At 39.2% G+C, this 16,296-nt stretch overlaps 2 protein-coding genes across 3 annotated transcripts; one reads left to right on the top strand and one right to left on the bottom strand.

Annotated features, from left to right (window-relative positions):
- Positions 1-514: 514 nt before the first annotated feature.
- Positions 515-9,060, bottom strand: LOC144090035 (putative deoxyribonuclease TATDN3). 2 transcript variants are annotated; one of them, XM_077621330.1, is made up of 10 exons: positions 8,940-9,060; positions 8,839-8,871; positions 8,015-8,088; positions 6,706-6,790; positions 5,464-5,526; positions 4,520-4,629; positions 4,387-4,442; positions 2,845-2,957; positions 2,396-2,476; positions 515-709 (listed from the first exon to the last, which is right to left on the bottom strand). In XM_077621330.1, the coding sequence occupies exons 1-10, from the start codon at positions 8,991-8,993 to the stop codon at positions 566-568; spliced, it is 813 nt and encodes a 270-aa protein (XP_077477456.1). In that variant the 5' UTR covers positions 8,994-9,060; the 3' UTR covers positions 515-565. The 2 variants fall into 2 exon arrangements, with proteins under 2 accessions (XP_077477456.1, XP_077477457.1); XM_077621331.1 differs by having other exon boundaries at positions 2,396-2,473.
- A 94-nt stretch (positions 9,061-9,154) lies between these two features.
- On the top strand, positions 9,155-13,700 carry fuca2 (alpha-L-fucosidase 2). Its single transcript, XM_077621329.1, has 6 exons — positions 9,155-9,466; positions 9,580-9,767; positions 10,272-10,611; positions 10,701-10,911; positions 11,495-11,794; positions 13,387-13,700. The coding sequence occupies exons 1-6, from the start codon at positions 9,276-9,278 to the stop codon at positions 13,522-13,524; spliced, it is 1,368 nt and encodes a 455-aa protein (XP_077477455.1). The 5' UTR covers positions 9,155-9,275; the 3' UTR covers positions 13,525-13,700.
- Positions 13,701-16,296: the final 2,596 nt, after the last annotated feature.

The raw sequence follows: 16,296 nt of genomic DNA, 5'->3' as shown, positions 1-16,296 counted from the left end.
AACTCTGTATTATTATTGCCACTTACAACACGGAAACTAAGAAAACCAATCAACATCCTTACTACTGTTCTAATGTCTTTAATGTTATTCCATAAATGACCATTTGCCACCATTAACGACAGATGTCGGATGAATGGTAAGTGTGTCGGCCTCACAGCTCTGGGGTCCTGGGTTCGACTTCAAATCCAGGTCGGTCCACGATTGTGGAGTTTGCATGTTCTCACTGGGCCTTCGTGGGTTTTCTCCGGGTACTCCGGTTTCCTCCCACATTCCAAAAATATGCATGGTAGGATAAATTGCCCCTAGGTATGAGTGTGAGTGCCCGTCATGCCCTGCGATTGGCTGGCCACCAATTCAGGGCCCCGCCACTGGCCCGAAGTCAGCTGGGATAGGCTCCAGCACCCCCTGCGACCCTAGTGAAGATAAAGCAGTTCAGAAAATGAATGGAAAAAAAAGATGTCAAATCTTGAAAACTTTTTTAAAAACTCTTAAAACAATAAAAAGATAGAAAAACTGAGCCACAAGTCTGTTTAATTGTTTATATGAATGACTCGATCCTCCAGTGTCACAATTTGAGAACTGATTTCAACTTGGGAAAAAGTCGCAATGCGTTGCGCGTAGTCGTCTGCATCACCTCCTCCACTGGCACTCCTTTCACCATGCTGATGTACTTGGCCGAAATGACAATGTTCTTAGGCTCATTCCTGACCTGTGTGTTGAAAAAAAGAAATGACACATAAATTGTCATTTAATCTGCTATCCTGTCTATTTTCTTGAGCTTCTTGGTTCATTGTTTTCAACAACTTGGTTCTGATTCAAAAGAGATGTCATTTCACAACATTAAGCATGAAATTGCATGTTCTTGTCACAAGTATTAACTCATTCAATACCGAATTTGTGAACTCTTTCAGTGCCTGTGATGATAGATGCCAACACGCTGTAGGAGGCTCTTTTCAACCTTCTGTTGTGAATTCCAATTAGTTTTTCACTTATTTGACATCCAATCCATCAGCTCCGCCAGTACAAATGGATTAAATGTCTCCTCAAAGTCATAATCAATGGCAGTGTTAAGATGATCAAAACCCAATCATTCACTCCAATTGACATACTTTTTTCCCACACAGGAATTAGCTCATATAAGGTCCGGTGAATGAGTGGTTAGCAGTCGGCTTCACAGTTCTGGGGTACTGGTTTCGAATCCAGGTCGGTCCACCCGTGTGGAGTTTGCATGATCTCCCGGGCCAGTGTGGGTTTTCTCTGGGTACTCCGGTTTCCTCCCACATGCCAAAAAAACATGCATGGTAGGCTGATTGGACACTAAATTGCACCTATGTATGGGTGTGAGTGTGCATAGTTGTTTGTCTTCTTGTGCCCTGCGATTGGCTGGCCACCAATTCAGGGTATCCCCCGCCTCTGGCCCGGAGTCAGCTGGGATAGGCTCCAGCACCCCCCGAGGATAAAGCGGTTCAGAAAAGGAATGAAATAAGTTGTGATTTCATGAGTTTTTGATTTTTCTTCTTATTCTCTCTAAATGAATTAGTTCATTCATTCATTCATTTTCCAAACCGCTTATGCTGGAGCCTATCCGGCTAACTACGGGCAACAGGCGGGGGAGACCCTAACACAGGGGTGTCAGACTCGGGTTGGTTCGCGGGCCACTTTAACGTCAACTTGATTTCATGTGGGCCGGACCATTTTATATATAATATTTAGATTTTTTTTTTATAAATGGATTAAAAGAACTGTATTAAAATCCCTGAATATTCATTTTTTATAGATGTAAAACAATATTTATTTTAGCTTTTTAAATATATTTTTAGATTTTACAAAATGATTTTTCAACTAAAAACACAGAAAAAATGGATACAAAATTACAATTATTGATTTAAAAGGGGGAAAACCAGGACATTTAATATACATCTATACTCTTCATTTTAATTTGATCCTAAAACAGAAAGTCGGCACTCATGATTTACTTTCCTGGGCCACACAAAATGATGCGGCGGGCCAGATTTGGCCCACGGGCCGCCACTTTGACACACCTGGTTGCCAGCCAATCGCAGGGCACAAGGAGACAACCATACACGCTCACTCATACCTAGGGGCAATTTAGAGTGTTCAAAAAGCCTACCTTTCATGTTTTTGGGACGTGGGACAAAACCAAAGAACCCAGAGAAAACCCACCCAATTCCAGGGAGAACAAGCAAACGCCACACAGCAAGGTCCGGGATCAAACCGGGCCTGGAATCAAACTCTCACAACTGCGATGCCGACGCGCTAACCACGCGGTCAAAGGAAAAATTTCAATTCATCAAAATATATAATTGAAAATAAAAATAATAAAGAAAGGAAGACGGACAAAATGGCCACCATACAGTACATAGTAGAACTTGACCTGCTTCTCTGGGCCCAGTGCGGGTGAATCGGTTTCCAAACACATGTTTTCCAACGGCAACAGTTTCACAAGTTTCTGCTTCTTGGTAGACACAAACGAAGAAATTAATATATTAGTCCCCAGACGCAGACAAAATAGTGTCCAAATGGATCAATAAATAGGAATCATGAGTCATAGGTGTGTTAAATGTGTAGCAATGGGGCGTGAAAGGATCACGAAAAGTTGCTCCTTTCGCTCACGTCGTAATCTAACCCTTGATTAGTTTATCAAAAAACACACAAGCGGTTACAACTGCCTAGATTACAGTTGAAACTCAAGATGTCGAAAGGGAGGTTTAAGGACAAAATGTGAAAGAAACTTCTCCGAAATGATCAATGTGCCTTCTTATCTTATTCAAAATGAACTTTGTTTACATGGACTCATTGTCATATGAGCGTATTGTTGCACACCTGTTCACTACGCACGATGGACGGCGGGATGGAGAAGTAGTATCCCGCCTTGGCCCCCTCCAACGCCACGGAGGGCCTCCCGTCAAAAGCGTGAAGGAGCACTTTTTCCGCACCTGAAGAAACACCAGTGGCTGTTTTAACTCATTAGTTGCTAGCAGGGTTGGCTGACAAATGTATTTGGTGATCAAATGAAACATGAATTATTTAGTTTATAGGCGATTTAATCATTTTAAAAAAAATACTTAAAAATTGAGCTGAAAAGTTTGGAGCCTGACTCTTCGGATGCCATTGACGGAAATAAATGTCTAATTCCTTTGGAGTGGGGAGAAGGTGGGCAACGATTGAATTATCCAGTCCAAATGGCTTGAAAATGTATGTTTTTAATCAAAAAAACTTTTTTCATCTTTTAGCCACTTGGCTGGTCGTGAATCAGTTAATAGGACATTCATTCATTCTTAACCGCTTATCCTCACCAAGGCTGCGGGGGGTGTTGGAGCCTATCCCATCTGACTTCGAGCACCAGGTGGGGGACACGCTGAATTGGTGGCCACCAATCGCAGGGCACAAGGACACAAAGGACAACCAATCACACTCACAATCATACACAATTTAGAGTGTTCAGACAGCCTGACCTGCTTGTTTTTGGGATGTGAAAACCGGAGTACCCAGAGAAAACCCACGCTAGCCCGGGAGGTGAGGACACACCTGGGATTGAACCCTCGACCGCAGAACTGTGAGGGCGATGTGCTAACCACTTACTAACCTTAATATAGGGGTTCACGGGCCGCTTTAACGTCAACTTGAATTCACGTGGGCCGGACCATTTTAGATATAATAGTATTTGTTATAATATACTTATTTTTTATAAATGGATTAAAAGAACTGGATTCAAAATCCCTGAATATTCAGTTTTTTATAGCTCTAAAACAATGTTTATTTTAGCTTTTTTTATATATATTTTTAGATTTTACAAAATAATTTTTGAACTAAACACACAGAAAAACATGATTAAAAAATTACAATTATTGATTTAAAAGGCGGAAAATCAGGAAATGTGATATACATCTATACTCTTCATTTTAATTTGATCCTAAAACAGAAAATCGGCACTCATGATTTACTTTCCCGGGCCACACAAAATGATGCGGCGGGCCAGATTTTGCCCCCGGGCCGCCACTTTGACAGATGTGCCGTAATAGAACATTTATTTATTTATTTATTTGTTTTTTAAAGCATTTTTAAATGCCAATACTATTTTAGCCAAACAGATGCTAATATCTCAAATTGTTCCACTTCCTCGTCATCTATTGATTACCCTTTGGCTGCCGTCAATTGCCTACGCACTTTAATGGACCTTGGAATTGACCTTTCGCAAATTCCGCCTCCTTAACAACCATTGACCAATCATACATCATAGAGTAAAAAGACAATGGTCCATCAAGCTATACGCATGCCTGTATATTCTAATTGATGACTTTAAAATGCCATTATATATGAAGAGTATACAGTACATATGTAGTCATTAGTAACATAAGATATCACCTTGCTCTTTCAGGAGCTGGATTGTGGGTCTCCCTGCCGAACGTGAGTGAACATTTCTAACAAAAATGCAGAGAAAATTCTCTTAGCAGCATTTGGGGGCTTTTGGACATGTTTTTTTGACGTGAAGACTTACAGAGGGAGGTCTAGCTCTTTGGCTAGACGTGCCTGGTGGATCAAAACCTGCCTCTGGCTCTCTTTGTCTGACTCACTGGTCACGTACCTGGGTGTAAAATCCAAACCCACCTAGGAAAAATAGTTAAAATAGAAAATCTCCTAAGGTTTTTGTTTTGTTTTGTTTTTTTAAACCCAAGTGTTATTAACTACATTTAACTCAATTGCTGCCAATGACTGCGCAAGAGGTCCATTCCATTTTGACTGAGAAGACTGGCAGCGATCATTACGTGCCAACACTCCCAGTCAAAATGGATTAGACATCTAGAATAATTACCGCATGGCATCTAATAAGTTAACTTAGCTGTTGAATTTTTGGATTGTTTAAAATGTTTGGATTTTTTTCATAATAAAAACAAAAAGCAAGGGAAAATACGATAAGCTTTTAACATCGCTTGTCAAGTTAAATAAAAACACATTTAAAACAACAACAACATAGCGCATTTTTATTAATTCTGAAAATATTTAATAAAAAAATCAATATAACCCTATATATGAAAATAAAATGGACAAATATAATTATGAATGATAAAAACATATTTTAATTGAGACCTGGTATCCATGTGACATTACATTTTTGTTTGTATAGAACACACTTGTTAACCAAATGTTAATATTGTGGCCTACGTGATCTATAATCAGGTTTATAAACCCGGTTTGTATGGTATGAAGTTACTTTTTTAATCATAAATAGTCCCTTGACGTATAAAGTTATTCGTAAAATTATTCTGTTTGCATAATTTTGTCCTTTTATTTAGAGCCATGAGAAAATGCTCAGACGCATGCCAATTTTTATTTTAAAGATATACATGGCAAGGAATAAAATTATGAAGGAAATGTTATTTAACATTAACAGAGCATTAACCGTAAATGTTTTGCCAATTGCATTATTTTGCTTATTCTTACCTCTCCAATGGCCACAAGTTGGTCTTTGTATTTGTCAATTATGGGAAAAGCAGCATCCAGATCCTGTTTGAAAGACAAGATAAATATTTTATTAATGTTTGTAAATACGTACACTACTGCAAAGTTAAGTCTAACTTTGTCGATGAATTGAAATTATATGTTACATGTGAAAAAAATATATTAATGAGGCAGAGAAACTTGTTTTAAGTTACATGCAATTCATGATATCTTTATTTTTCAATTCTGTTATTTTATTTAAATTAACATCTGTTCCAAGCTTTGACTTTAGCAAAAATCCATGAAAATGTGTGCATTTTTTGGTCATTGCACCACTTTTAAAGTACAAAAAGTCTCTGAATTCTTTTGACAACATTGTTACGGTGTTGATTATCAATGAGTATCAATGAGAATACGCATGCAAAAGAGTGTAATGAATAAAAAGAATTATGATTAAAAAAGCCAAACAGATCGTATCTGTGCCCAAGTGCTGACGTGATGCTGCTATTGGTGCGTTCGGGACTCAGCTCTCTCACCAGTGGTTTCCATATTTTATCTCACAGGTTAGCGGAGAGCCATATGCATCCATCAAAAGAGCCACATATGGTTCCCTACCCCTGGAATAGGGGGTTTAAACCTGCAGATCAGGAGCCAATTGAGGCCGAATACCATCCCGAATACGGGATGAAATAAAGTTCTAACCTAACCTAACCTAATATTTTACAGGCCCTATTTGACATCCAATTTTAATATTAGTATTTTGTGATGAACAATTAAAAAAATATATATAAATGACTTCAAAGAAAATAACTACATTAATAGAATAGATGTTTGAGAAAAATCAAATAGTTACTATCAAAAAAAAGTTTAAAAAAAATAGAAAATTGAAAATGTATGATAAATTTAATCTAAAATAAACACTCCAACGCATTGTAATGAATTTAAAAAAAAAGAACAACTCAAAGAAGTGTAGAAGTCTCTTCAATTTGAAATAAATTGGATGACTTTTGCCAACAATGGGTGTTTTCAATTCCAATTTCACTCATTTACTAACTACCACAACGCATACTCTGTGTCCAGTGCAGGCAGCGAATGAGTTAAACTAATGACAACTTTTGAATAGATGTCCATTTGAGTGACCACTGTGGTTTAATCACGTTATTGAACATTTATTTGTGACTCATTCCAGTTTCTTAAAAACAGAGACAATTCCATATATGAAAATATTTGGGTTAAAATTCCAACCAATAATGAAGCACTCCTGTGTTCATCAGAGGACACTTCTTGAACAGGGTGGACTCCGAGGCAAGGGAAAACAAACCCTGGAAATCTAAAACAATCACAAAATTGTAAATGTAAGAATGGTCTATTAAGGCGAACAATGGCATCAAAATTGAAATTGAATGGAATGCCTTTATTGTCATTATACAAGCTTCACCATAAGGTGCACACATTATAAGTAGTCACCATAAATAGTAGTCAACATAAGTACAGTGGTACCTCGAGATACGAGCTTAATGTTCCGGGAGCTCGTATGTCGATATTCTCGTAACTCGAATGAACGTTTCCCATTGAAATGAAATAAAAACAAATTAATTCGTTCCAACGCTCTGAAAAAACAGTCTATGCAATTTCACGTAACATAACATAAACAAATTTAAATGAACTTGGATTACGATGCAGACACACTCAAAAATAAGTTTAATCTTACCTTACACTAAACTTCATTCTAATTTTGTATTAACGTTTGATACCTATCTTCAGCTCCTTGCTTCCGCTCTATTTGCCCCGCCTCCACCCTGACTTTCACTTTCTATGGGCTGTTTGCTTTTGTATTCCCTTCAAAATATTCCGAAAATGATGCACACAAATCTCCTCACAATAGGATAATGCACGACCACTTGCCAACGAGAAGTAATATATACTCCTCGTATGATAGCGATCGCTCCGCCATTCGCGCTGAGTATGGGAAAAAGCACCGCCCAGTGCTCCTAGATATCTGTTATACACGAAAGAGATGCGGCAAAAAAGACAGTGGGCTAAAATCATAAACAGCCTCTCATGTCTTGGCCACCTCGCTTTCTCGTATCTTGAAATTTGTGTCGTATCTAGAGATGATTATTTGCTCGAAATTTTGCTCGTATGTCAGGGTGCTCGTATGTCGAGTTACCACTGTACAGTAATCCCTCAAATATTGCGGTAAATGTAGACCAGACATGGCCGTGATAATTGAAAAATTGTGAAGTAGGATCACCCCTATTATAACTACCTTTTTTTCTAGAGAGAGAGAGATTTAAAAAAAAAAATTAATAGCAGAAAAAAATTGCGATAAGTGAAGTCGCGATAATTGAGGTAAGACTGTAATAAACAGTCAACATAGGTACAAAAGTAGTAACATAAGTAAGTAGTCAACATAAGTACATAAGTAAGTGGTCAGCATAAGTACATAAGTAATAGACATAAGTAAGTAGTCAACATAAATAGCCATAAATAAGTACATTGTCAGGTACAAAAAGTGATTAACAGCCTACGGAGTTTTAATGTTAAGAGTTACCTCTTTGACAATGCAATGATCTTGTCAAATTCCCCAGCATGCTCGGCCACGGCCAATAAAGCCAACAGTCCAGCCTGGAAATTGAAAACAATTGGCAAGTACTATTTCCAGTCTATATTTCAGACTGCGGTCAAGCCAGTGGATGTTCGCGGACGCTCAAAATAGTCTGTCCGCTTAGTCCAAGCATTACGGTAATTCCATTCAAAACAGAGGAGTGGTGTCACAGTGGTGATCTTCGTGTGTTTGTAGCGCTTTTAAACTCTCAAAAATACTCTCAACAGATTTTTTTCATAATTTCAAAACAAGGTGTGTCAATCCCAGCAGTACACATACTCAAAATTATGCAAATTCACAGATTACATTTGGAGAAAATTGGAAATGTAGTTGCTAAATGCGTACTTTGTCATCATTGCACTTCCCATTTTTGTGGTACTGTAATTCAGGATTTTTCCATAGTTCCCAGGCAAGATGGGTCAGTCTTAGTAGATGACATCTCTCACTACTCCAATATTTAAAATTATGCAAATTCAATAAATTACATTTGGAGAAAATTATAATTAAAGTTCCTGCATGCATAGTTCGGTCGTGGTTGCACTTCCCATTTTCGTAGTACATACTGTGATTTTTCCAGAGTTCCCAGGCAACGTGGGTCAGTGTTGGTAGGTGACATCTCTCATTACTCCAATAATTAAAATTATGCAATTTCACAAATTAAATTTGGAGAAAATTGACATTAAAGTTGCTGCATGGGTATTTTGGCTTGACCGGAGTACATTTTTGACACAAATAACCAGTGAGAAGACTCGAAAGAGCGATTGACCCACCGCTTTGGAGTCTTCGATAACAGTGTCTAGGTCCTGAAAGATAAAGGTTAGAACTTTAAGACGGAATAAAGATTAAAGCTTCCGATAAATGTTATGTATACCTTGTCAAAATCTCCCGAGGAGATGTGACAGTGGCAGTCGAGGTAGCCACGCATCTTGGTATCAAAACATCCGGGTAGCAAATACAAGTGAGCATGCGCAACACTTATTGACTGTTATCTCATACACAGTGACTCCCGCATGGGCGGTGCAACAAAGGACTGTTAGCTGAAACCACTTGACGCAAACTATTGGTATATAAATCAAACGTACTGATCTTTTACGTCATATATCCACGTTGACTTCCATGTTTATAAACAGAAATCTAGCGCTCAACGTTTCCTCTTTTTTTATTTTATTTTATCTTAACGAGTTTATTGGAGTGATTCGGACAGAAAATGACTGCATTAACTGCTAAGTTTGTCCTTCTTTGGCTGATATACCTACGGATCAACGAAGCCAAGTATGAACCAAACTGGGAGTCCATTGACTCGAGGCCACTTCCGGATTGGTACGACCAGGCCAAATTCGGAATTTTTATCCACTGGGGGGTCTTCTCTGTGCCCAGCTTCGGCAGTGAGTGGTTCTGGTAAAGCGTTTATTTTGGACAGTCTTTTAAATCAAGCAGTAAAAATTGAAATCAAATTAACTGACGGTGAGCGATGCTGACGCCAAGTTGCTTTTGAAACATTAATCTTGCAGGTGGTACTGGAAGGGCCAAAAGCTGCCGTCATATGAGGCCTTTATGCAAAGAAACTACCCTCCCGGGTTCAAATATCAAGACTTTGCACCCCAGTTCACCGCTGAGTTCTTTGACGCCAAGCAATGGGTGGACATCTTTTCTGCATCGGGAGCCAAGTACATTGTGCTGACCACCAAACATCATGAAGGTGCTGCATTCATCTCTCATCTCATTTTCTGAACCGCTTTATCCTCACTAGCCTCGCGGGGGGGTGCTGGAGTCTATACCAGCTGACGGGTCAGAGGCAGGGGACAAGGAGACAAACAACCATTCACGCTCACATTCATACCTTAGGGCAATTTTAGAGTGTCCAATCAGCCTCCCATGCATGTCTTTGGAATGTGGGAGGAAACCTCAATAATGAGGTAGAACAGTTGTTTTTGTATTGGAATTATGGTCTATTTATTCAATAAATATGTATGTAGTAAAATTTGATCTGAAATTGGGAATCAGCGACCTCCTACGTCCAAGCAAGATTCTTTCGAAGGAACACATGTTGACCACTTATTGGCAATTTCCACCAAAACATTTGTGTAACGATCGTTTCAGACAGTATTTGCATTAAGTCAATCTCTTATTGTACTGTGCCAAAATTACAAATTACAAAAATGACGGTTTACTGTACTGATGTCATTTGGCTGTTTGTACCCAGGCTTCACGCTGTGGGGCTCCGAGACCTCGTGGAACTGGAATGCGATAGATGTGGGCCCTAAGCGTGACCTGGTGGCGGAAGTGGCGAGCACCCTCCGTACCCACACTGATCTGCGCCTGGGACTATACCACTCACTCTTCGAGTGGTTTCATCCATTGTTCCTGCAGGACGCTGCCAACAACTTCTCCACCAATCGCTTCCCCCTCGCCAAAAGCCTGCCTGAACTCTACCAGCTGGTGATGACGTACAAGCCAGACGTGCTGTGGTCAGATGGAGATGGGGATGCACCCGAAAGTTACTGGAACAGTACTGGGTTTCTAGCCTGGCTCTATAACGACAGGTAAATATTGATTTTTTTAACCAATTCTGCAGAAGTTGCAGTCTGTAGTTTTTGTTGTTGTTTTTCTTGTCGTTTTTGTTACCCCACAGTCCAGTGCGGGACACGGTGGTGACGAACGACCGGTGGGGCTTGGGCTCCATCTGCAAACATGGCGGCTACTACACCTGCGCCGACCGCTACCAACCGGGTCACCTGTTGCCACACAAGTGGGAAAACTGCATGACCATTGACAAAAAGTCGTGGGGCTACAGGCGCAACGCCCCGCTGGCTGATTACCTCAGCATCGAGGAGATTGTGGAGGTGACTGTCTAGCCAAAGTTACCGTATTTTATCGCATATAAGCCACCCCCGCGTGTAAGCCGCACCCCTAAAATTGCCTTAAAATGATTGAATTTTACAATTTCTCGCGTATAAGCCGCCCCCTGATTCACAATTTTCACCTCCATATTCATGGTTTCAGAATGGAATACAAATGTGTTACTTTGAAGGGAAAATCTTGATAAAAATCATCACACGTGGTATTTCTTTGATACTGTATGAATCAAAAGCACATTATTAGGGTCAATATCATAAGGAAGTTAGTCATAAAAATGTGAAAATCCATGCTGGAACTCGTAAGCGGAAGCCACTCTTGCTACTAGGACTCGGCAATGAAGAAAAAAAATGGTTGTTATAATAGGGGTGACCCTACTTCGCGATTTTTCGATTATCGCGGCCATGTCTGGTCTACTACATTAACCGTGATATTCGAGGGATTACTGTCAGGGCATAATGTAATCAATTTTTCTAGCATTCGGTTTAAGATCTGTTCTTCTTTTTGGGACCTTTTGTAAATTTCCAAAATGGTCTTTCAAACCCAATTGGTAAGACTGTCTTTTTCTAGATGTTGGTGGAGACTGTGTCCTGCGGTGGCAATCTGCTGATGAACGTGGGTCCAACGGCAGATGGAACAATCGCACCAATCTTTGAGGAGCGCCTGCGTCAGATGGGTCAATGGCTTGGGGTCAATGGTGAAGCGGTTTATAACAGCAGCGCCTGGAGGGCCCAGAAGGATTCCGTTACGCCTGGCGTTTGGTACACAGCCAAATCGTGGCAGGACACCATCTTTGCCTTCTTCTTTGAGTGGCCAGCTAAAGGGACTTTGCTCCTTAGCGAACCTGGTTTTAAATCAGGACACACTCAGGTAAGTTTTGTTTTACAAGTGCAAAAAAAGTCTGTGTTTTGTTAGCTTTTTAGATTGACAGTTCCAGAAAATTTAAATTTTATCAACTGACCCATGAAAACGCCTTCATGGGGCTTAATTCGTGCTTATTCAGTATTTTGGGGTGGAATTTAAAGGAAAATAATATTTTTGGGTGTATTTTTTATATTTTCATTTAACTTTAAATGGGCATCAGCACAGTGCAACAATGTTAAAAAATCTATTGTTTAAGGTCTGACAGTTCTTTGTGCAGATTACAAAAGTGGTCGAAGTATTTCTCTTGTCATATCAATTAGTCTTTGTAAAAACATAATAGTAGTGTTAAATGAACTGGATTAGCAAAATTGAATAATAAATAAGGTGGCCAAGATTGTGACATTAAAGTCATTCTTAACGTTATAGTTAAAATTCCGAAATTAAAGTCAGTTGACTGACTTTGGAGTCAGATTCTTGGCCACCATTTTGTTCTTCAGTGTACCAAATTCTTTTCTGTACATATATGTACATGTCAATAATTGAGCATTTTAATGAAACAAAAAGTGCACAGGTTAAGTACAATGTTTTTTTTCTTCATATAAACAAAGACCTTATAGTTTAAAAAAATTGATGTGACAGTGAAAATAGATCAATTTTGGATTATGCATACAAAAAAAACTAATTCAGGCCTAAAACAACAAAACATTTCTTATACATGCATATTCAGGGTCGAGTGTGTTTTCTATAGTAGTATAGTCTATAATATAGTGTAGTTGTAGTTGTTACATAATGCACAGTTTAAACACTAAGATAAAAAAAATCCAAACAATCAAATGCAAAAGTATTTTTTTTAAAGAAAAAAAAGATTGAATCTAGTACTGCTCTGTATTACGTTCTTAAACACATTCACATTTTGAATGTAATCAATAATAATGACATTTTAAACCAAAAACTCCCGCTGGAAAAAGTTTCCCCAATTTTTTTCTTTGTTCTAAACTTAAACAAATACTAAAAAAGTGATCTTCTGCCTGTAATTCAAGTCAATTCATAGCTTTATTGATCAACAGATGAAGTTACCCTAAAAATAATTACTAGTCTTATTCGGTGACAGAAGACATTCATTCATCTACAAGAGCTTTGAAGGGTGCTGGAGCCTATCCCAGCTGACTTCGGGTACCAGGCGGGTGACACCCTGAATTGCTGGCCAGCCAATCGCAATGACCAAAGGCTAAAAACTGAATTGGCTTCAGCCTCAAAAACATCCCTTTCATTGAGTAATTCTATCACTTACCACGAGAGTGAGCCCTTGCAAAGGCTTTCAATTATGTTCAGTGCCCTTGATGCCAATAGACAATCAATGAAATTAAATAGATTGGACGTGTTTTGCCAACATAGCAGCCAATGAGTTGTAGTGTGTGAAAATGGACCACCTGACGCCACCTGCAGCGCCGCAGTGATTCATTTCAATGCCTTCTCGGGTTGCACAGTAGTTTTCCTGGAAGCGGTACTGATTGGTTGATATTTTTGTTCTCTGATCAGGAATTACATTTTAAAATTTGGTCTGTGGTTGTTTTGTTTTGGTCCAAAAACTACTTTAGGTGATGCTGTTGGGTCACGGACCCCTGCAATGGGAGCCCGCCGCCACCGGCGGTCTTTGGGTCTTCCTGCCTCAGCTGTCTATTAGACAGATGCCATGTCAGTGGGCTTGGACGCTCAAGCTGACAGGTGCCAAGTGACCAGGTAGAAGATGGTGCCTGACTTACGATGCACTGAAATGCTGAGAAGAACACAAGCTGCCAGAAAATCCAGTTTGGGTGAATGCAGTGGCGGGCCTTCTCTGCTGGCCTAAGAAATATCTGAATCATAGATTATATTTTGTCCATCAATACTTATTAAATAATTCCAAATTGTCTGTTAGCTTCCTTTCATTGCTTTTCCCCCTGGTTGCACTGCTTCCAGATGTGTGTTTTCATATTGAAGCATTTAACCAATCACATTTCAGCCATTATTTGTTGCCAGAGTCAGAAATCTGCCTCAAGGCCTTCACAATCCGTTCTGCAGGCTCTGCTGCATTAAACAAGCGTCGACAAGACTGTTGCTTTAAGCAATCAGATTTCGAGTTGGCAACACCACAATGCCTTGTCGCAGGCGTAGGGATACGTCATTGCCTTCTCGCAGGCGTAGGGATACGTCATTGCCTTCTCGCAGGCGTAGGGATACGTCATTGCTTTCTCGCAGGCGTAGGGATACGTCATCGCTTTCACCAATTATGAGGCTAGTCATTGGCCAGAGCTATCAAACTGTATTTGGAGCGGGCTGCACAAGCAAATATATTGTTGTGTTGATTTAAAGCCATTTTCAATATGGACTATGCCAGAAATACGACAGGACAGGCTCGACTTTCAGCATTATCTTCGGTGGCGATAGAAAAGAAGGAAGAAAGAAAGGAGGATGGCTATTGTGTACAGTTAAAAAGGATTTTTGGTGAGTAAAATATGGCTATATTCCTAAATAATATCTTAATTGTGGGCCCGGTTCTGATATCTGAAAAGCTCCAGTGTTTGTATTTAAGCTCCAGTGTTTGTATTTAATCAGTAAATGCTGCTAGGAAGTGGATTCTACCCCATTTTAGTGCAATTTTTGCCGTATTGCCATTGACGTCCATCGCTGTCTTTTCCCGGGAAAATCACCAATCACCATCATGCCTGAAAAGCTCCAGTATTTGTATTTAATCATTAAATGCTGCTAGGAAGTGGATTTTACCCGTTGAAGGCGCTACGAGAAAATGCACGGACCGCCACTGGGGGAATGCATTGCTTTTTACCTTTGCCGGAAGATGAAACCTTGAAAATTGTGAGATCATATTGTTGCAGAAGTCGGAAAAATACATTTAATATACTAAACAATGAATAAAAAATATTTTTTATCACACTTGCAGGATATTTTTGTAATAAGAAGACAGAAAAGGTGATTAAATGTTGTGTTCATTCGGTCACAAGTCAGAAAAAAATATTTGTGGTACTTAACAATGAATGAACATATTATGATCAAGCTTGCAGGATATATTTGTAATAAGAAAAGGAAGTATTTTGGAGTGGTAAAGTCAAAGGTCACAGATGCCAGGAGTCAAGAACAAAGACAGGGGTTATTACTAATATTTCATGGTTGTTATATGAAACAGAAGAAGTGATTCAATTTTGGAATCATAAGGACAAAGGTCAAAAGGAATCCCGTGATAATTTCTTACTTAAAGGGGGTGCTCACACTATCACATATTCCAGCGCATTGATTTTGACTCCTTAGACAAGGTGTTTTTAAGTGTGTGTGTGTGTGTGTGTGTGTGTGTGTGTGCCTCTTTAAATAGAAGATGTATGTCTGTTTTTATCTTAGTTTGATTTTTTTTCCCTTTCAAAATTATTCATTCATTTTCTGAACCGTTAATCCTTACAACGGTCATGGGGGATGCTGAAGCCTAACAGGCAAGGGACAGGGAATTGGTGGCTAGCCAATCACAAGGCACAAGGAAACAGAAAACCATTTGTACTCACACTCATACCTAGGGGCAATTTAGAGTGTTCAACCAGCCTACCCTGCATGGTTTTGGGATGTGGGAGGAAACCGGAGTACTCAGAGAAAACCCACGCAAGCCCGGGAGAACATGCAAACTCCACACAGCGATTGCTTGGCAACAAGTCTAGGATGGAGTTTGCCTTTCACCCAAAGTTGGCTCTTATAGAACCCAGCAATAATTTCATGGGAAATGCAAACTTTTCCTTTAAATTTTTTTACAGCAATAATTACATTTTTTTTTATAACTTTGACTTTGGTCTTCTTAAAATCAATTTATCTAGAAAATTAAAACTTCCCTTTCTCAATAATGTATGATTTCATTTTTGAGTTTGATTTATTATATAAAGGGGCATCACATATTCATAAACATACATATTCATGTTAATAAACATGTAAATATGGAAGATTTTGTAGTAATACAACTTCAATCCTAATGACGTATAACTGTTTTGCTCAAAAGTACATTTTTGCTTTTATTTTAAATATTTATTTCTTTAAATACGATTAAGCTAATATGCAAATTCAAATAATCGATAACCGGAAGTAACAAAATAAAAGCTGGAGGAGCTCGCACTGTTTACGTTACTGGACTGGATAGTAAACTAACTCAATGGCGGCAATGTGACAAAATGTTGCCGTCCTTTTCACTAAGTGCTGCTTTGTAAACGATAACCACGGGATAAAATGTTTAAGTAATGCTTCCAACAACCAACACATTTATAGGGGTGGCCATCGCCACAATTAATCGTCAACAGCTTCGCCTAGTTAAAATGGAATGGATGTCTATCTATCAGTGGGGATGAGAGGAGATTGGGGAAAAAATCATGCATTTGTGTATATAATTTGTTGGTTTCTCTTTGGAAGGCGGGGGTGCGACTTTTGGAAAACAGTCTTTTGGACTCCGAGGCTGTGCGTATCTTTTGCTATCCTCTGGTGGC

This window comes from Stigmatopora argus, chromosome 15 (genome assembly GCF_051989625.1).
Source record: "Stigmatopora argus isolate UIUO_Sarg chromosome 15, RoL_Sarg_1.0, whole genome shotgun sequence".
NCBI lineage: Eukaryota > Metazoa > Chordata > Actinopteri > Syngnathiformes > Syngnathidae > Stigmatopora > Stigmatopora argus.
Note: the sequence above shows the minus strand (reverse complement) of the source record. Positions and strands in the feature narration are given on the sequence as shown.